Source organism: Harpia harpyja, chromosome 8, assembly GCF_026419915.1.
Source record: "Harpia harpyja isolate bHarHar1 chromosome 8, bHarHar1 primary haplotype, whole genome shotgun sequence".
Lineage (NCBI taxonomy): Eukaryota > Metazoa > Chordata > Aves > Accipitriformes > Accipitridae > Harpia > Harpia harpyja.
This window is the reverse complement of record NC_068947.1, coordinates 33,417,292-33,436,409: the sequence shown is the minus strand read 5'-3', so window position 1 is coordinate 33,436,409 and position 19,118 is coordinate 33,417,292. Positions and strand designations below refer to the sequence as shown.

The window sequence follows — 19,118 nt, the reverse complement described above, 5'->3', positions numbered from 1 at the left end:
ACCTTCCACTCCTTAATTCTCATACCCTTTCCCAAGGGTATTTGATAAGTTAGAGATTACATTAATTACTCAATAGAGCAGAGATGGCCTGTTCAAGATCACCAATTTCTCAAATGCAATGTCTTCTGCAAGGTACTGGTACAACATTATCCTAGTAATTATTTCAGTTTTGCTTTTGCTGTGTAAAATCATAATACTCTTTTAGAGTTCCTAGGTTGGTTGAGTTTGGTCACTCTTTCTGGTGAAGTTTTACAAGCTTTTTGAAGGAATTGAAAAGAATGGTCCTTTTTAATCTCTCATTATAAAATAGAGGAAACTAAATACGGAAAGTGAAATAGATGATAATACTTTTTTATCATTAGAATGATGAAGGCATCTGGAGAATCTGAAAGGCAGCAGAAGAAACCCAGCAATTTAAATTTTACTCTTTTGCCACCTTTTGACCTGAAAGCCATCCTGTGCTTCTTGTATTAAGATATTAAAATTGGCTTACTAGATTGTTTGCCAAGTAAACAAATCACAGTTCTCATCTTGATGACATTATACTGCACGTCTATGTAAATTTATAAGAATGTGGTGGGGAAGTAGCAATGACAGGAGAAATTAGGGCACCTAATAGTAATCCATTTTGGAAGGCTCTTTTTCCTATTACTTATACGAAGCTTACATATATATCCTCACCTTTCAGCTCCTGCTTGTGAACTTCACTCCTGTGTCTGACATGTCTGGTTTGCTATCGCTTTGCTAATCATCTCTGTGAACAGAGTCATCCTTCCTTGTCCTGACTTGCATTGTATATTTGCTTGTGTTCTCTAAATTAAATTTCTGAGTAGCGTACTATTTCATTCTCTGCTATGGTTTATATAGGAGGTGTTGTAGAATTATATGTGACTGCATGCATATGTTGCGGTTATTTTATAGGTGGTGATTCGTGCTCAAAATGGCGAACTCCTCTATCGTATTTCACCTTGGGCAAGATACGTAGTCCGTGATGAAGACAAAGTAAATTACGATTGGGTACACTGGAATCCACCACAGTCATATATAGTAAGTCTTAAATATTATTCTCAAAAGGTGTATAAAACCACGTATCGTGTCATCTTGTATCCCTGCTTGGAAGGAAAAAAAAAAAAAAAAAAAAGAGTTGTTCCACAAAAAGAGTAAAGTGATTAAAGTAGCTACCTAAGAAGTGATGGGTTTTAATTCATGGCTTTGACAGAAACAAGTGACTTCAACGATGGATGTTTTTGAGCTACTTTTTCAGTCTCCCATGGAGTATATAAAATATAGTTACCCGTTAAAGTGGTATTTTAAACTTGGCTTCCCACATGCTACGCAAGCTCGATAACTATTCCAGGACTGGGTGGCCCTTCCTGGTACAGAGGAGAGCAGGGAATTATCAGAATTGGGTTTAAAAGTTAGCCACAAATACAAAGTTCAGTACTCCAGTAATAAGTCAATGCTATATGAAGTCAAGACTGAGTGATGTTATTTCATATTATTAGGCTTTTTGGTGTTTTTGCTAAAAAATGGTATGCAGTATTCTGTATTAGGTGCTGTGAGACACGTAGATCCTCTGTAAGAGGGGGAATGGGAAGGTAATTGGAAATGCAATGACCTGTATGACCTAGAGTAAAAAGGAGGAGAGAACATTTAGGGTGCAGACAAGGCCTTACTGAGTTAAGTCAGAAAAAAAAAAAAAGTCCTCTTATGAATAGGAGAGGTGCCCAGTGGAAGTAAAATACGGAGAACAAACCTCAGCCAGAACTTCTTGTTCTTCACGTTGTCCCTTTAATTTCTGTTCACATATGTGTGGTTTTTTACTGGTTTTGTTCTAACTTTTCAAGTTCTCAAAATTTCACTTGAATATTAAACTAACAAATAGAATATAAAATCTTGTAACTTTTTTTTTAATTGGGAGAGGGATGAAAAGAAAAACTTTTTGGGGAAAATAGGTAGGTTTTCCTAAGTTTCTTCAGACAAGACTTTTGTTTTAAAAAGTAAAATCCTGATGAAGGAAGCTCTTCAAGTGCAAGGAAGAGGTTTTGTGATGAACTTCAGTTGCCTCTGTGTTCTTTAAATATTTTCACCCATCTAGAAATACTGTGTACTCACCTACAGACTTGAGGTTTGGGGTTTTTTTTTAATACTAAATAACTGGAATATAGATGATTCTGTGCTGTGGAATTGTGTTCTTTAGAAATAAAATATTTATAAATTTTAGCTTGGAGAAGGCAGAGCAACTTCAAATACAAATACCTGCGAAAAGCAGGTATGCTTAAATAATAAAAACCTATCTTTCTGTTGTCTTTTATTTTCAAAAAGTTTCATAGTAATTCAGAAGAACTTTATAGTACAATGGCTGCTATAAGTTTGTACACTTCAGTGTAATGTAAAAAGGATATATGAAAAGTGTTGACTTATGGATGTCTGGTTTCTTGTTCATGAAGAATGTTGAATTGAAATAGATATTTGCTTTAACAGTTTAGAATGCTTAATTACTTCTGAGATATTCATGCTCTTAGAGGAAAAACAAACCAAACCAAACCTTAAATTGTTTTTCATCTTGTGCAAATAATGTGATTGTGACAACACTTCCAAGTTGTTGTATCCTAAAGATAACTTTTTTTCCTTACAGCATAAGCATCCTTCCCCCAAGAGATTAAAAAGCCTAAGAATCTATGAATCTCATGTGGGGATTGCTTCCCCAGAAGGGAAGGTAGCTTCTTACAAAAACTTCACATACAATGTACTACCTAGAATAAAGGATCTTGGTAAGTAATAAGAGATACTTGCAGAGATAAAATTTTTATGTGCCTGTGCTCATATTAGAAAAGATAATTATCAAGTGTATATAGGTTTTCTGTGTTTTCAGATTACATATACTATAAAAATAGATTCTTAGGGCAGCAAGAATTATAAACAAGTAAAACCTATGGAAAAGGAACATAGACTGAAATACGATATGTGAATCAAAATCTGTTCCACAGATTAAGTAAAATGTGATTGCAAACGCCTAGATAAATATTGCAGGGCAACTTGTTTTCTGCATGGTTTGCTTTCCACTCTAAAAAGGACCTGTTTTTGTGATGTAGTCTTTAGAAAATACTGTGTTCTTAATTGGTTCTACTAATGTATATCTTGATTCTAAGGAAAGACAAAGTAGTATCTGGATAGAAAGGATTGTCCTTTCTGTTTGTCAGAATAAGCGTGCTAATTTTTTTATCCCTGAACAGTTGCTATGAAGTATCAGAAGATGGAAATGTTAAATGTGAGAAATCCCCTTTTCTCAAAGATCTTCTAGTATATTGGAGGGATGTATGAAAGAAACAGCTGGCATGATTATCTCAGGATGCATAGCAAACCTGTTCACCTCAGTTTCTATTTGATAATTATTTTTTCCCTGTGGTGTCTTGCACTGTTTCTATAATGGACAATATTAGAACTTGGTGGCTTTTACTGCCCTGTGATGAAATAGGTTTTGTTACACTCAGCTGTAAAATAACTGTGACATCCATGGCTGATAGCTCTGTGGATGGTGGCTGTGCTTATGTGTAGTGTGATTTTTTTTAATCAGAGTGCCTGAAGAAGCCATACGTTTTTCTTGTAGGTTTACTTGTTGAGTCAGTGTTTCACAGAATGTGGCTTTTGCCTTTCAATAAAGTTGAGCTTGCAGGGGAGATGAGGGAGTTTGCACATCTGGAGGCCCTCAACAAAAAGTATATCTGGATTCCACATTATGTATCTGTGACTTTCTCTACTGCCAAAGAATTTCAGTCATTCCAGGAGTTTAATATGTGTAACAGAATTAAGAAAGCTTTCTGCTTTACCTACAGATTTTTCTTTGGGGAGGAGAAATGTCATGAAAAGGCTGATATACCACAAAATAAAAGCAATATCAAGTTTAGGTAGGGTATACAGAAATAACAGATAATGTTTGTTCTTAATTCCCACAGTGTTTATTTAAGGTAAGTAAGTCTTTTTTTTTTTTAATGTATTTTTAGGGGATGTTAGATTTGGTTTTGGAATATCTTACTTGTTAGGACAAGCTTAAAGACATCAGTATGTAAGAATGCTAAGATATTAATAGTTTGTAGAAATATGTGCATGACAAATAGCAAAATAAATAGCAAGCAAATTGAATGAGATTAATTTGATGCTATGTTGCCATTTATTTATAAAAGTGCTGTAAATAAGTGCAACAAGCCTGAATTGTAAAACAGCAATGAATCTGACAAATTGCTGAGCTCATGCCAACTGTCTTCTAATAATAACTCTTTTATAGCTGTGAAATTTAAAAGGAACAATAAAAAAGAAACTGGTATCTTGTCTAAACTAAAGAATGAAGTGAAGACTTTGGTTAAACTAATAAAGAGAAGTGGTGGTGGTGGGAGTCTCAACAGACTGTAGATTAAACCTGAAGGTTACTTTTTGCTAATAGACCTTATTTGCTAGCTATCTGGGGCATTTGCTGATATTAAAGATAACTTTAGTTAAGATGTGTGGCGACTACTGTGGCTTCACCATTACTATGTTTTTTTCCCTTTAAATTTCCCTCCTTTAATACTGCACTGAACTATCTTAGTGATTCAAGAGACAGCATATCTCCTACCCTCCTGTACTACCTTTGTTCTTTGGTAAACTCAGAATGAAAAACACATTACTTCTGTGTTTTGTTTTTCTTGAAAGACTCTTATAGAGGGGCAGTAAAATCATTAAATTTGGAAGAAGAATGTTTTTGAAGTGGTGAAAAAAGATTCCACGGGGCATAAGGTATAGTAGATGTAATCAGTGACTACCCCCAAATACCCTGACTGCAAGTGTCAAAAGTGAAGCAGAAGTTCAGGACATGCAGATTGGTGTAGTTAATATTCTGAAGTTAAATTAAGATTATATTTGCATAACACTTACTGTTTTCTAAATCTGAGAGGTTCAATACACCTAATCATATGTAGATCACTTGACAAATTGACCGTTCTATTTTTAATGGAAGATCATGTAAGTATAAACTATTAGGTGGAATTACTTCTTGAGAAAGACTAAATTTTAGTTGTTAATCATTAGAGTTAGAAGCAGCTAAAATGAGAGAAGCCTAGAATGGATATGTTACAGGTGTTGAATCATCTTTTAACAACCGTTAAGGCAGGGGCTTGTTTGTTTTATTTCTTCTTTTTTTATAGGATATAACTGTGTCCAGCTGATGGCTATTATGGAACACGCGTACTATGCCAGTTTTGGTTATCAGGTCACAAGCTTCTTTGCAGCATCAAGGTCAGTTTAAGTACTTCAGCATCTTTTTGGTTCTTTTACCTTACTCCCCATCCATTGAAATCAGTATGCTTGTATGTGTGTGTTTGCAAGTAAGTGTTTAATGGAAAGAGAAAGTAATGGCTTAGGTATTTGCTCTAGCTTCCTCTTAAATCTGAAATCAGTTGGGCATAGTGATCAGCTGTTCTGTGAAACACTTTGTATAGGATACAAACAAAAAGTTTGTAAGTAACTTCGGCTGTCATGGCATATTCCAGCTAATCCAGCTTCAGCAGTCTTTATGCATGGGTTTTGTTGTGGAATTCTTGGTAGTAACAAACACAAGGTGTAAGTCATTCTTTTATGATAAACAGAACTGTACACTATTTGTTCATAATAAACTTGATTAAAATCATGGCTCTGTGTATTCTGTAGGAACTTTTTTCCATGCCTGCAACAGACTGTACTTAGATTTGAGGCGTAGGGTGAAAATAGAAGGAAAATGTATTCAGGTAATTGTTAAGAAAATTATGATAAGCCTGAATGTTGTGACTTTTTTTTTCCATCTTGGTGAAGCTCGAGTGACAACTAGGCTAAATTTAGATAGACAGGAAGTTTTAACTGGCTTAATTAGTTGAAAGAAATGTTTGTCAGACACAGGAGACAAATAGTGTAGTACCTAAAACAAATAACTAAGCAGGACAGCAGCAGATGATGTATTTTGGGGACTTTCATAAATGTACATTTACTTTTGTAGTCATTATGGATTACTTTATTCCAGTAATGCAAATATATTCTTGTCTCTTACAAAGTAAGGAAATGTTCAATATTAAATAGAAGCTTTAAGTTGTATCAGTTATCTTTTATACTGAATTTGATGTATTGACAGATTAAAAGGGAAGAATAAAACTTTGAAACTATTCCTGCAAAACATTGCATGCATGCGTGATGTAATTTTTATAATTAAAAAATAGTTTTAATTGTCAGTTTGTAATCAATACCTACTACTTAAGAGGCTGAAAAAATAACCTGTATACGAGTGGAAGCTAGGTGATGAAGAACTGCTGGCTTTGATGCAGTTTTTCTGAGTAATGTTCAGTATTGTCAGCTTACGTTCAGATTGTACCACTCATAACACATTGCATTTTCATGCTGATAGCCGTTATGGAACTCCAGATGATCTGAAAGAAATGATTGACGTTGCTCACTCAATGGGCATCACTGTTCTGCTGGATGTTGTGCACAGCCATGCATCAAAAAACTCTGAAGATGGTCTCAACAAATTTGATGGTACAGATTCTTGTTTCTTCCATTCTGGTCCTAAAGGAACTCATCAGCTCTGGGACAGCAGGCTCTTTGACTATGCAAAGTAAGTGTAAAATGTCACTTCAGGTGTGTTAGTGGTAATTATTTCTTACCAGTTGTATTAGAACTACACTATTCTCCAAACTGGAAAAGTCATTTGGGTTGTTCCAGCAGTTACAATATGCTGAGTTAAATTCCTTTACTTTGCTAAATACTTAAAATCTAAGATGAAATAGTAGTATTTAGGTTTTGTTATTCTTCTGTCCTCTATGGCTGCATATGTACATGTTATATACCATGTTGTCGTGGTTTAACCCCAGCCAGCAACTAAGCACCACACAGCCACTCACTCACTTCCCCCCCACCCAGTGGGATAGGGGAGAAAATCGGGAAAAGAAGTAAAACTCGTGGTTTCAGATAAGAACAGTTTAATAGAACAGAAAAGAAGAAACTAATGATGATAATGATAACACTAATAAAATCACAGCAGTAATAATAAAAGGATTGGAATATACAAATGATGCACAGTGCAATTGCTCACCACCCACCGATAGACGCCCAGTTAATCCCTGAGCGGCGATTCCCCCTGCCCCCCACTCCCCCCAGTTTATATACTAGATGTGACATCACATGGTATAGAATACCCCTTTGGCCAGTTTGGGTCACCTGCCCTGGCTGTGTCCTGTCCCAACTTCTTGTGCCCCTCCAGCTTTCTCACTGGCTGGGCATCAGAAGCTGAAAAATCCTTGATTTTAGACTAAACATTACTTAGCAACTACTGAAAACATCAGCGTGTTATCAACATTCTTCTCATACTGAACTCAAAACATAGCTCTGTACCAGCTACTATGGAAGACAATTAACTCTATCCCAGCTGAAACCAGGACACATGTGCATTGTATGTATTTATATATAATTATGTAGTTCTATTTATTTTTATTTTAAAATAGATTCAAGCTTTTTAATATATAGATACCTACTTAAATATTACATAGGAATATATATTATGTATAATTAAATATTTTATATATTATAAAATAGAATTAGTTTTTTTCATTATATATTTATATATAACATATTATATATGATATATTCTATTTATATATAGAAATAAATAAAATAATAAGAAAAGCTGAAGAAAACTTGCAAGCTCTGGAAATTTATCGTCAAACTGTCAGATTGTTGAAATGTAGAGAAGGTTTTGCCCCAGGACAACTAGCTCCATTCCAAAGAGCTTCCAGGGGTCAATCAACAGTTAATACAGAGCAGGGGTCATTTTCAGTAGGCAGTTTCAGGTACCCAGTTTGGGCACACTTAATTAACTAGTATAAATATAGTGTGTGTCAAACCACGTGTTAATGCCAGATGATGATTAGCATTTAATATTCTTTACTTTGTATTCTCTGAGGTATTGGGGGCAAGGGGATTTATCTCATATGCTGTATATTTCTGTGGTTTAAATGGAGAAATAGACACAGGCAGCCAGCTTATTTCAGTCTCTTTCTCCCATTTTTCCCATGTTTGCTCATCCTCAAACCACCTTGATTCCTCCCTTTTCTTGTCTTTGATTCTTCCCCTAAACGTCCCACAGTGTTTCGCACAACCCCAAAATCTCCTTAAAACATTTCTTAATAAATTCTGCACAGTGTCATTCATGTCTTATTCTATGACAAATTTGCTTCCCCCCCCCCCTTGAGATGCATGATAATTGTGTTTGCCCTTCTTATCAATTACAAAGTTCTGGTTTAACCCTTTCAAGGTTACGTTTGAGTGATTGCTTCAGTGGCTCCATCACTGAGCGACTGTAGAGTTCTGGTCTCTTGTTAATCTGTTAGTTGATAGGTTTTGCGTGCTGCAAGTTCAATTTACTATTTTTCCTCTGTTTCCCTCCCTCGCATTGAATTGCCATTGACTGGATCTGCTTAGATTGCAGATGTTCTTAAACCTTGGATCAGAATTACGTATGTTCAGTTAGTTGCCAAAAAAGATTTTTCTTCTTGTACTCATAGGCTATAGTCTTGAGGCTGACAGTTTCATAGCTTATGGGGGTACTGTTTAAGAAGGTCACTATTGCAGAAGTAATGTTACATAGCATAGGTCAACTCTTTAATGGAAACTCTTGCACAATTTCAATTAAACCATGTGACCAATGTAGTAACTATGCACTATGTCACTTAATAGGATGAGCTCTTCTTTTTTTACTTTTTATTTGGGACTATTAAATTGATGAATTCAGGGGACCTTTTGAATGGAGATTTTAATTATTATAGCAAATGCATTTTAGTATGTCTAATCATAATAATTTCCTGTTTGAGTTGCTTCCTATTAATCTTTAAATTGATATTCAAATAAATTCTATTTCAGATAATCTTGACGCTTTAATATCAATACAATGGTATTTCACACTTTATTTCATTTTATGCTTATGTACAATCAACAAGTGTGTGGTACCGACTTCTCTAGTGAGAAAATAAATTGAATACAATTATGGACCTTTCTCTGTTCCAAGCAGAGGCAGGTTCTTCCTATTGGGAAAGAAAGTGGTGCTGGTATTGAGTGTTTTGGAAGGATTTGTAAATGAAAGAAACAGCAAGCTGCTTTGTAGGTAGCACTTGGCAACGTTAAGCATTTATTCAGAACTGAAGAGCTTCTTACACGGGTCTGTTCAGTCAGTGCCTGTACTCGTTGGGGAGGGACATGACTACATAATTACTTTTTGTCTTATATGATGGGAATAGATGCCAGACTGAATGCTGGAAAGGGGGAGGGGAAAGAGCTGTGAGGGGGAGAGAAGAGATTAGGAAATAGCAGAGACCAGAGAAATTGAATCTATGCTCTACTGATGACTAAAAACAGTGCTCTGGATGACTGAGGGTCCCTGATACATCAGTCCCCATCCCCTGCCCTCTAGTGAAATGCAACAACAAATTTGGGGTTCCTTTTTTAAATTTTTAGGAAAACCCCTCCTTCCCCTTCAAGCACAGGAAGCTGTGAAGTGAATTGTTTTTAGTCATTAAGGGCTTCTTTAGTCCTAATATCTGAAACATTAAATATGCTATGTGTGTTTATAGTCAAATTTTAAGGCTTAAAAGATATAGCAATCATGTTTATTCCAAGTAGCTCAGAACTGATTAAAAAATGGGTTTTTTTTTTCCTCTTTTTTGTGTGTACAGGTCCCAAACATTGGGAAAGAATCAGAACTGACATTTTATTGAAAATGTTATTAATTTCCCCCATTTAGGCTTTATTGACATGCCTGCTAATTTCCATACTAGTAAATGAGCAGCTCTAGTCTGAAAGAGGGGAGTATAAAAATCTCAGAGAGACTCGAGTTGCTTGTAGATGTTCAAAGTTTGCTGAAAATAAATGACACCAAACACAATCTGTTGAATGATATACTGAAAAGCTTGCTTTCTGAGACGAATCTCTTCAGCTAGTACAGCCTTCTTTCCTGTACAATGCTTGTACTAAACCCCTTTCCTTCTGTAGTGGGAAGAATTGTTAAATCTACAGGTACTTAAACATCAAATACAAAGAACGCTCAATTTACTTTGGAATTGAGAGAAACTAATTCTCTGCCATGAAGGAGATTAAGAAACAATTGCTTTATCAGTTTAGTTTGTCTACATATTCTTTGAAAGCCAAAACGTAAGTAAATTTGTCTCACAGCATTTGCAAGATTATTCAGTTGTATGGGAAGGGGACTGTGAATACTTACTATAACAGAAGGTGGCAAAAAAAATCTATATCCATGCCAAAAAAGGACTGTAATCCATGGTGTATTTTAAATACTGTATTTTTAGTAATATTCACTTAAGTAGAGAGTAGCTCCAAGAAAAGCAGTAGTAAAACTGTTCAAAGGCCAACCTGGAGGTTGCATTTCTAGCACCACAGTGCAACTTAAGAAGATAAAAGTGTGTTTTGGATTGTGGACTTTGAGACAATGCTTATGAGCAGTAGAATTGTATATTTTTTTAATCCATGTTTACACAAGTGTTGTACAAACAGTGAACTTTTTGATAAATTGTAAACAGCAGCTTAAAAATTACTCTGTTCAAGGTGTTACATGAGAAAAAAACTCAATTTCAGTAAAATGAGCATTTAAAAGTAAAATAACTGGATAAGTAAGAGAATATTTTCTGCTTAACTTTTTTTTCCAAGAAAAGTATTATAAATTCTGCTTTAAAAAAAGCAACAAAAAACTTGCTTCAGAAATAAACTTCCACTTTCATAATTTTGGCACATTTTTCCAGTTTTTCTAAAATCTGGATCTGGGCAGTTGTTTTCCTCAAACATGTTAATTTGGTGAATCTTCCTCTCCTTCATCTCTATCTCCTCCTGCTCATCCCCATGTCCATCACCTTGCCCCCTTCAGCTGCCAACCTAAAAACCAAAACCACAAAGCTTGAGTGAGGATTGCGGTTTATTTTAATAATACTTTTTAAAAACAAACTTTTATATCCTTTGTCTTGGTTCCTATTAAAAATGTGGCTTTTCTATCTCTCAATTCATGAAAGCTAAATGCTGTAAGGTAGAAGGGATGCCACAAGCTCTGGACCTGTAGTCTAGCTGGCATTGTCTAGTTAATTTTGTGGTAAATTAAGTACCTTGTCTCTGTTGTGATCCTGTTTAAGATAGGTCACTTGAAATAATTGTAAACACCCTATCATCTTAAGTAAGTATTCTGCTTGTAATTTATTTAGCACAAGCTAAGTATAACAATTTTTCCTTCCTAAAATCGTATTCAAAGATTTTTCAGCTGCCAAGTGCATTAGAAGTGATGCTGTAAACTCTGGAAACCAGGTGGGATCACAACTAGAGTGGTTGATTGTGTTTTGATTTAAATTCATTTCTCCATATAGCAAACATATCTAAAATACTAATCAGGCAAAACAATTTAAAAATAATTGAGAACAAGGTATTACCTAGTGAAGATAAGTTGGTTTTTTTCAAGTACTACATAATTAAAACATGTAAATCATGCTGCCTTTCTAGGCTTATTGAGATTTGAGAGTATTGTTTTGTTTTTTAAGGCTCTGATTTCCTCTTCTCTCATTAGGTTTTGTTAGATTCTACACTTTCTTAATCCAATTCTAAGGGATAATAGGTATACTGATACATTTCTGTGAGCCTTTATGAATAATGGTAGAAATAAAACTTGGCAGAAATCATGTGATGCCCTATGTTTTGTGTTTGGTTTATCTTTTTTTTAATTGTGTGACCCTTTTCATCTGAACACTTAGCCAAAATTTTAAGTTCTTGCTCAAACTAGAAGAGTTCGGCACAAAAGTCAGAGGTCGAATTACATTCTGGTTCTAATTACAAAGCCCTGCTTCCTTGAATGCACCAGTATGATCAGCAAGAAGTGATGTTAGTTACAAGGTTCTGGGGCCAGCAGACATCCCTGGCATCTCTTCTGAGGCTTTTTTCCCAGGCCCTGTTTTCAGTGCTTTTTTTTAAGCTGATTTTATGTGTCCATCCTTTGGTGGTTCTGTGAAGGCACCAAATCGTAGCTAGTGGGAATCCTTCGGCCTGTTCACCTACAGGTTTTTTCTTGTTTGTATTTGTTGGTGATACTCTCTGTTTTGGGAATTAAGGCTTGTAAGTGCTGTAGAGGAAATGAAATTTACTTAACTAAGCCATGTAATGGGAGAAGTCTCTTCTTTTCTTTATTTTTTTCTTTTTCAGTTTTATGAAGTCTCAAGTGACATCCATGCCAAATGTGCTTTGAAATGCTGTAGGTAGAGTTCAGAGTATAAACGCTGTGTCCCATAAGCCACAATTTACATCAGGGCAACAGATGACATGCTGGTCCCCTGCTGCCTAACCAGATGTTCTCTCCAGCTCAGTCTTCTGAACTGTTGGTGGAGCAGCTGATTGTAGCTCAGTGTGTTAGCCTTTTTTCAGTTTTTCTCAAAGTGGGTCATCAACTACTATAGTTCACAAACTGCTTTTAGCCTGCTGTCGGTGCAACAGAAATAGGGCAGCTGTCAGGTGCCAAAGCGTGTATTTTAGTTCTGGTTCAGATGGCCTGTCCTCCAGCTGCACCTCCAGAGTTGTGTGGGTCACCTGAAGCTTCTCTTCCCTATCTTGTGTTCCAGCCTCCTGCAGGTATCTCAAGTGCTCTCTTGCATCTAAAATGGCACAGTACACCTGTTTGGATGCTGAGACGATGGCCTTTTCTGCCACCCAGTGTTTAAATCCTATATAGACTTTATGCTGTGTTTTATGGGGAAAAAATGTCCACTGATGTCAATTGATAGTAATTTACTTCACTTTGGGATCTGACTCCTTAAAGGCATGTTGATCTTCTAACATCAATAGCAGCCTTTCTTAAGGTTGGTATTTAATTTTTCCTTAAACGGCTGTTCTTTACCTGAAGTTTTTTCCTTTCTTCTTATTGCCAACTTTCCCAATCTTTAGCTGCCACTGGTGTTAGGTGGAATGAATTGGGAAATACATTTCAGAGATCAGGGTTTGGTTAGTAGGGGTACCTGTCTGGGCTCATAGTTCTCTTAACATAGATGTCCAGAGAAATTTTTTTGGCTTAAGTAGGCCACAATTCAATGTTGAGCTCTTCTAAATATCTGTAGAAGTGAAAACTTGTTGCCTTATGTGGGAGCATCACCATGGTTTCTAACAGTCGGTTTTCAGGAAGAAATGGGTATGCTGCTACTCTATAACACTTGCACGTTTAGCATTTTAAATTGATGTAAGTTGATGCTTTATGGAGTTCTATAGTATTAAAGATTATGGTTCCTTGCCTAATGCACTTAAGAAAAGTTGTCAGTCACATCAGCGTGAGTTACAAAATGCAGATAACTTGGTATGTGTGTTCTTACTGTCCATCTCAGGGTTACTTTTTTCACGTGTGTTTTACAGAGTGCAAAGAGGGTGTACTTGACTGCAAACTATTGCTTATTAATTAACACACACAAAGGACAGGTAGGATTTAAAAACCGCTAGTACACTTACAGCTTCCAGTAAGGCACCTGAAGAGTCTCAGCTGGCCAGGCAGGCATCAGTTGGGCGGGAGAAAGGAGACTGCCACTACCTGTAACAGACCCTTGATGGTGCTGGATTATCCTCTTCAGACTCCGTATGATTTTTCTTTTACAGTTTTGCACCTTTCTATGTTCTTCCTTTTGAATCTTTGAGCTACTGACAAACCTGTCTTTGTCTGTAACTTTACCTTTCTCACCTTGCATAGCTCTAGTCCTTTTCCGCAGCTTTCTCTCAACTAAGCAATTTCCTTAGAAGTTTAAGCTATACAGGTTTTGGGACATAGCTGATCCCTCAGTCAGGACGGGGAGGAGAGGGAAAGGTGGGAGAGAAAGATTACTGAAGAATCAATGTATCGTATACAAAAGAGTTGACTTCCCAGAGCGTAGGTGTAGTCACTGAAGTGTTCTGCAGCTTCTGAGGATTTGGTCAGGTACAGGTGACATTCTTCCAGCTGCATTTATGCGGTAGTAATGACATCCATTGGCAGGTCAAGTTTGTCACAAATATGTATTCATTGGAGAGATACCTTGGCCATAATTCCAGCTAGATTAAAGGTAATTCAGTGAGCTAGATTCCCAGTAATTTGATTTTTTTTTTTTTTTACATTGTTGATTGTAAGGTAATTACAGTAGGAACAGGGATATAAGTTGTGTTTTATGATGTAAAACCTTTAGTTATGCTGATTTTAATTCATTTCCTGCCAGTCTTCCTTCACTACATTAGCTTAGGAAAGCTCTGTATTTAGAGATCCCCATAATATGCACTGGAATTGGATTTTGCTAGCAAAGATTGTTTTTTAATGACTTTTAAGAAAGCACTGCTTGTAATGCGATAGTGAGATGTTATTTTTTTCCCCAGAGCTCATAAATGTAATTATTTTGATTACAGATTGACTTTAAAAAACCTGCCTGCATATGTCCTTAACAGTCTGCTTCTAATAGACTGGACCTTGAGGATGACTATAAAGGCATAAAAGTACTTTATAAAACTTAAACCTTAAAATTTAAGACCTTCTGTGTCTGTGAAAATCTTTGTTTCTTTGTGTTTTCTCTTCCTTTTGGTAACCCTTGTGAATGTTAGCAAGTACTTTCAAGTATGGGGACATAGCAGTTAATAAATTGCCTTTCTTGAGGGGAGTGAGTACTGGAAGCATTGACAGAAGGGATGATATATTGGAACTTACTGCAATATAATCAGAAAGAATAAAATAATAGTGCAAAAAAAAAATTTCAACCATAAGCATATGAGTTATAGTATATGCAGTCTAGACCTGCTGTAGAATTGCTTTAATTTTTTAATTAAACATTCATCTAGAAGCTTAATTGTTTTACTGTACTTAAATTGATGTAACAGGCTGGGAGGCTTTAAATGCACAGATGCTCTGAAACTCAGAGCTTCATGTAAGATACGTGTAACTTTCTTTGAAGTGTCCAGTTTCCCATATTAACCTCCAACATAGCAATCACAGCTTTGTGTGAAGTTTCTAAAATGTAGCTGCACAAAATGTGGTATAGTAATAAAGCAATATTTTGATATGTGAAGAAAAGGGACACTGAAAAATTGCAGCCAATTGTTCTAAATTTTGTCAGGTAGCATATTTTGAAATATAGAGGTCACCACTTCTAGGCAATTAAGTTCAATCATATCTTGAATAGGCGCAGTCACTCTTAGCTGAAGTTGATTATGGTATTTCAATAAAGATCTAAAATTAGATGAGATTCAACACACTGCAGAGAATCATTCCTCATCAGTCTAAATGCAATAATTATCTTGCATTTAGTAATCTACACTTAAATTCACAACTTTCACAGCATTCTTATGTGATTACTGCAACAGGTTATATGAGCAATATCTGTTGTGAATAGAACATTGTGCTGGGAAAAAGGGTGATGGTTGTATAAATTTGAGATGAGGGAGAGGTTTTAGAGAAAATCTGCAAATGAAATTGGGAATGTTGACTTTCTTTTAATAGGATTTCATCCAAAGAATTTCTAGGCTAGAGGAAAATTAGGCATGGTACTGCTCATGGCAGGGAAAGAAGATGGGATCATTAAGACAATTGTCACTTTTTTTTCCGATTCTAGTGTGTATATGTTGTATAATGTACAGATCCACTTGAAATCCATTTTTGGAAAGCTCATTGGAGAGAGAAAGAGAATTGATAACAACAGGGGACAAAACAATTAACCATATCTACAAAGTAGAAGACAATAAACTATCAAAATGCTGTATGCATTTCCACAAGTCAGAAGTGTATTTATGGCCAACAGATCAGAAATGATCTGCAGATAATGATGTTCATCTGTTATATTACTTTCAGTTTTGAAAGAGATGCCATGTTTTCTTGAGGAATGCCATTTCGCGGACCAGCGTAAAAACTAAGTCCTGTCCCTAGAAGTTGATTGAAACTGAAAATGGAGGTCAGTGCATCCAACAGAGCTGGCCAGCCTGCTGCTTTGGGTGGTAGCTGTCTCTGTCCTACCAAATTGCTTCTTAGCTGTAGCCACTGGCTGAGATTCAGTTTTTGATGGGACTATGTTGGTGATTCTATGCTAGAATTTAGGGAGGATTTATATGGACACACTCAGCTTGATACGGATGTTCTCTTTAGGGTTATTTAAATGCCAGAATTGCTTTGACTTTGGAACTAATGTGTTATTGAGATAAATTTTATTAGAGTTCATACTTCTAAAATTACTGGTGAAATTGTAATGAAGATACATAAACTAGTTCTGCTGTGATCACATTATAATATTAATGGATGGACTGGGAGTAGCTTTTGCTGATTTTTTTTCTTCTAGGTTCTGTTCTGGCTGATACTGTTACAGGGCAAGTCTGAAGAACTGAAATAGTATATCATGTCAAATCTGTATTAACAAATAAGGAAAATATTGTATGAAAAGCTTTATCCCTGGGAGTAGAGCAAATTGTTCTAAACCAGGTTCGGAAAAAGAGTTTCACTTTTTAAAAAAAATTAAATTTGTGTGGTGTTTTTTTTTCCCTTGCATTTGTTTTGGGCAGTTCCTTGTAAAAAGGTAGCTTTATAGAATTCTGGATAGTTTGCCATGAGAATCACAATCAAACATGTGTTTGTCCTGGTTCCTCTCTGTGTCCCTTTGATAAGGAGGCTAACTCTTTACCCAGTACTTTTATATCTGTATTACAATCCCTTGTAATCTCTTGAAAATTGGTATAAAGTTATTTAGAAACAAAAGAAATTCATCGCCATAGAGATGACCATTATCAGTTTAGATAGCTGACACAAACGTTTTTTTCTAAGTTATCCCACTATGATTAAGTTAATTAGTTGAGTTGGAAGTGAGGGAAGTTTAAGTGTATGAGTAATACTCTGTAGACCTTACTCCTCTTGATGCCTTCAATCTAATTATTGTGCAGCAAGAGTCCTGTCAAATGTAGTTATAAGGATAGATATACATGAACAAATAAACACAAGAATGAAAAAGCACATCCATGTAATAAGTCACTGCTATGTTCTCTATTAATTGTCTTCTGTAGGAGACGTCTCAGTCTGTTAAAACAAAGAGCTGAGAATGGAAGTTCTCTGGAGAATTATTAAGTAAAAGTATGGGGATTTTGTATAATATAATTAGTCACTGTAGTAAGGCTGTTTTAAGTTAGTGTATGTATTAAAGGGCTTCACAATGAAGAAGAGAATGCTCTTTGCTGTCTTTATTCTTATTCTGTCTTTATTATCTTTTCCTTTACGATACATAAAGAAAGTAAAGTAGTGACTGTTGTCATTTTCCTGATTAAATAAACACATTAGATCACCTGTTCTTGGCTGGAGGGATTTATGTAAACACCATAGAATTTGTCACTTCATGATGTGGAGTGAAGCTGTATTCTTTCACCCTGTCAAAATGAGCATCCAGTGCAACTAGAACCTAGGGCCTGTATTTTTAACCCACAGAGCTTCAGAGATTGGCATTATCATTTACTGTTTTCAGTGCTTTAGGGTGATCAGCTTTTTCCCCCCCTTGTTGTTACTTAGTAACATTTTATTAACACTGTAGCACAGCTTTGATTAGGGCATGAGATTTTAGAACACATTTTAGCACAGGCTTATTATTAGTATACCTAAGTTTTCGAAGACAGTTTTCTAATACAGTAAGTAAAAGAGAAATTTGTGTCTTCTGAGGAAAGAATCCATTTGTTATTAAACCACAATTGGAAGTAAAATTATCCCTATGAGGACTATTCAGTTGAGATATTTGTTTTGGTCAGTGTTACATTTCCATACCCTGACCTTTTGCAAGCAGGTGAAGGCAGTGCTAAATTCCCCTTTGCCTTCCTTCCCCTCTCTTCTCCTCCCCTTCTCCCCTGAAGGAAAAAAAAGGGGGGAGGGGAAATTTTTTTTTTTGTTTCATTTACTGTGATACCACATTAGTCAGAATGGTAAATAATTAGAATAATAAATAATAATAGAATTGTTCATGCAAGGGAAATTTTTACATATACTTCATTGCTTCATGTACCAAGGTTGTTTAAAAGAATGACTTTTCAGGGTTCTAAAAGTTTGGCTCATAGCTGTGACTAAACACTTTTTATTCTGAATTACGTAATTTAGAATTGATGGGGGGGTGATTTATTTAGTTGGAAATGGATTAAGGTTGGACATTCAGAAACAAGTACTTAAAGTTGGTGTTTAAGTTTTCAAATCGCTAAACATACAGCTGGCCTTACGGACAACAAGGATAGGTGAAATTCCTTTTTTATTGTTGAAATTCAGCTCTTGGCATTACATTCCCTGGATACTTTCTACGTTCAAAGAATTGGTGAATCTGAGTAATCGGTCAGCCAAACACTGGACAAAACCAAAAAAATCCCAAAAGATTTCCACTGCTTTTTCTCCCTGTCTTCTGGTTTGAATATTTAGTGTTTATTACTCCAGATTTTTAGGCTTTTTTCACTACCCTGTAATCTGGAATTCTGTATTTCTCTTCCTACAAAATAGAAATACATATTTAAACCAAAGCTTAAGTAGTAGCTGGGGGTTTATGACCATTTTGGGGTTGATGCTTAAGTTCCAAAGATTATTTACGATGTGAATGCTTTTTGGAGAAGAAAAAAAGAAGTCCACTACAAAACACTAAAATTTACATTATCAATGTTTTCAGGCTTCCTTTGCCACCACCTTCTTGGATAAGGGCATTGGAAAAGATGAAAATCTACTTTGACTATGTTATAAGAAATTCCAAGGTAATTATTTTGTCATTGGGTTAAGTGGGGAGGAAACTGAAAATCTGTCAGGAAATGGATAAATGGAAACAACTTTAAGCTGGATATTCTTTCTAATGCCTATCCAACATGGGTTAACAAAGCTAGTGACTTATAGAAAGTAGTATGAAATAGTATTCTTATAAACTAATTAATTGGGTACTGGAAAGAATGAATGTTCTGCAGGTTGCATCAACAGTTGTGCTCTTAGCACAGCACCATTGTCATCCAAATTTGGAAAAACAAAGAAAAGATTTGATTAGAAAGAATGTCTTCACCAAGTGCAAGGTATGAGCAACTCATTTGCCTGTAATGCTGAACAG

At 35.7% G+C, this 19,118-nt stretch overlaps 1 protein-coding gene across 2 annotated transcripts in view; it reads left to right on the top strand.

Moving 5' to 3' along the window:
* GBE1 (1,4-alpha-glucan branching enzyme 1) overlaps positions 1–19,118 on the top strand; it is a 173,454-nt gene that overhangs the window by 68,083 nt on the left and 86,253 nt on the right. For both annotated transcript variants that reach the window (XM_052795218.1, XM_052795219.1), the window contains exons 4-7: positions 922–1,047; positions 2,639–2,774; positions 5,181–5,271; positions 6,407–6,616. In XM_052795218.1, the coding sequence (XP_052651178.1) occupies positions 922–1,047; positions 2,639–2,774; positions 5,181–5,271; positions 6,407–6,616 (563 nt within the window). The remainder of the gene's footprint in view (positions 1–921; positions 1,048–2,638; positions 2,775–5,180; positions 5,272–6,406; positions 6,617–19,118) is intronic.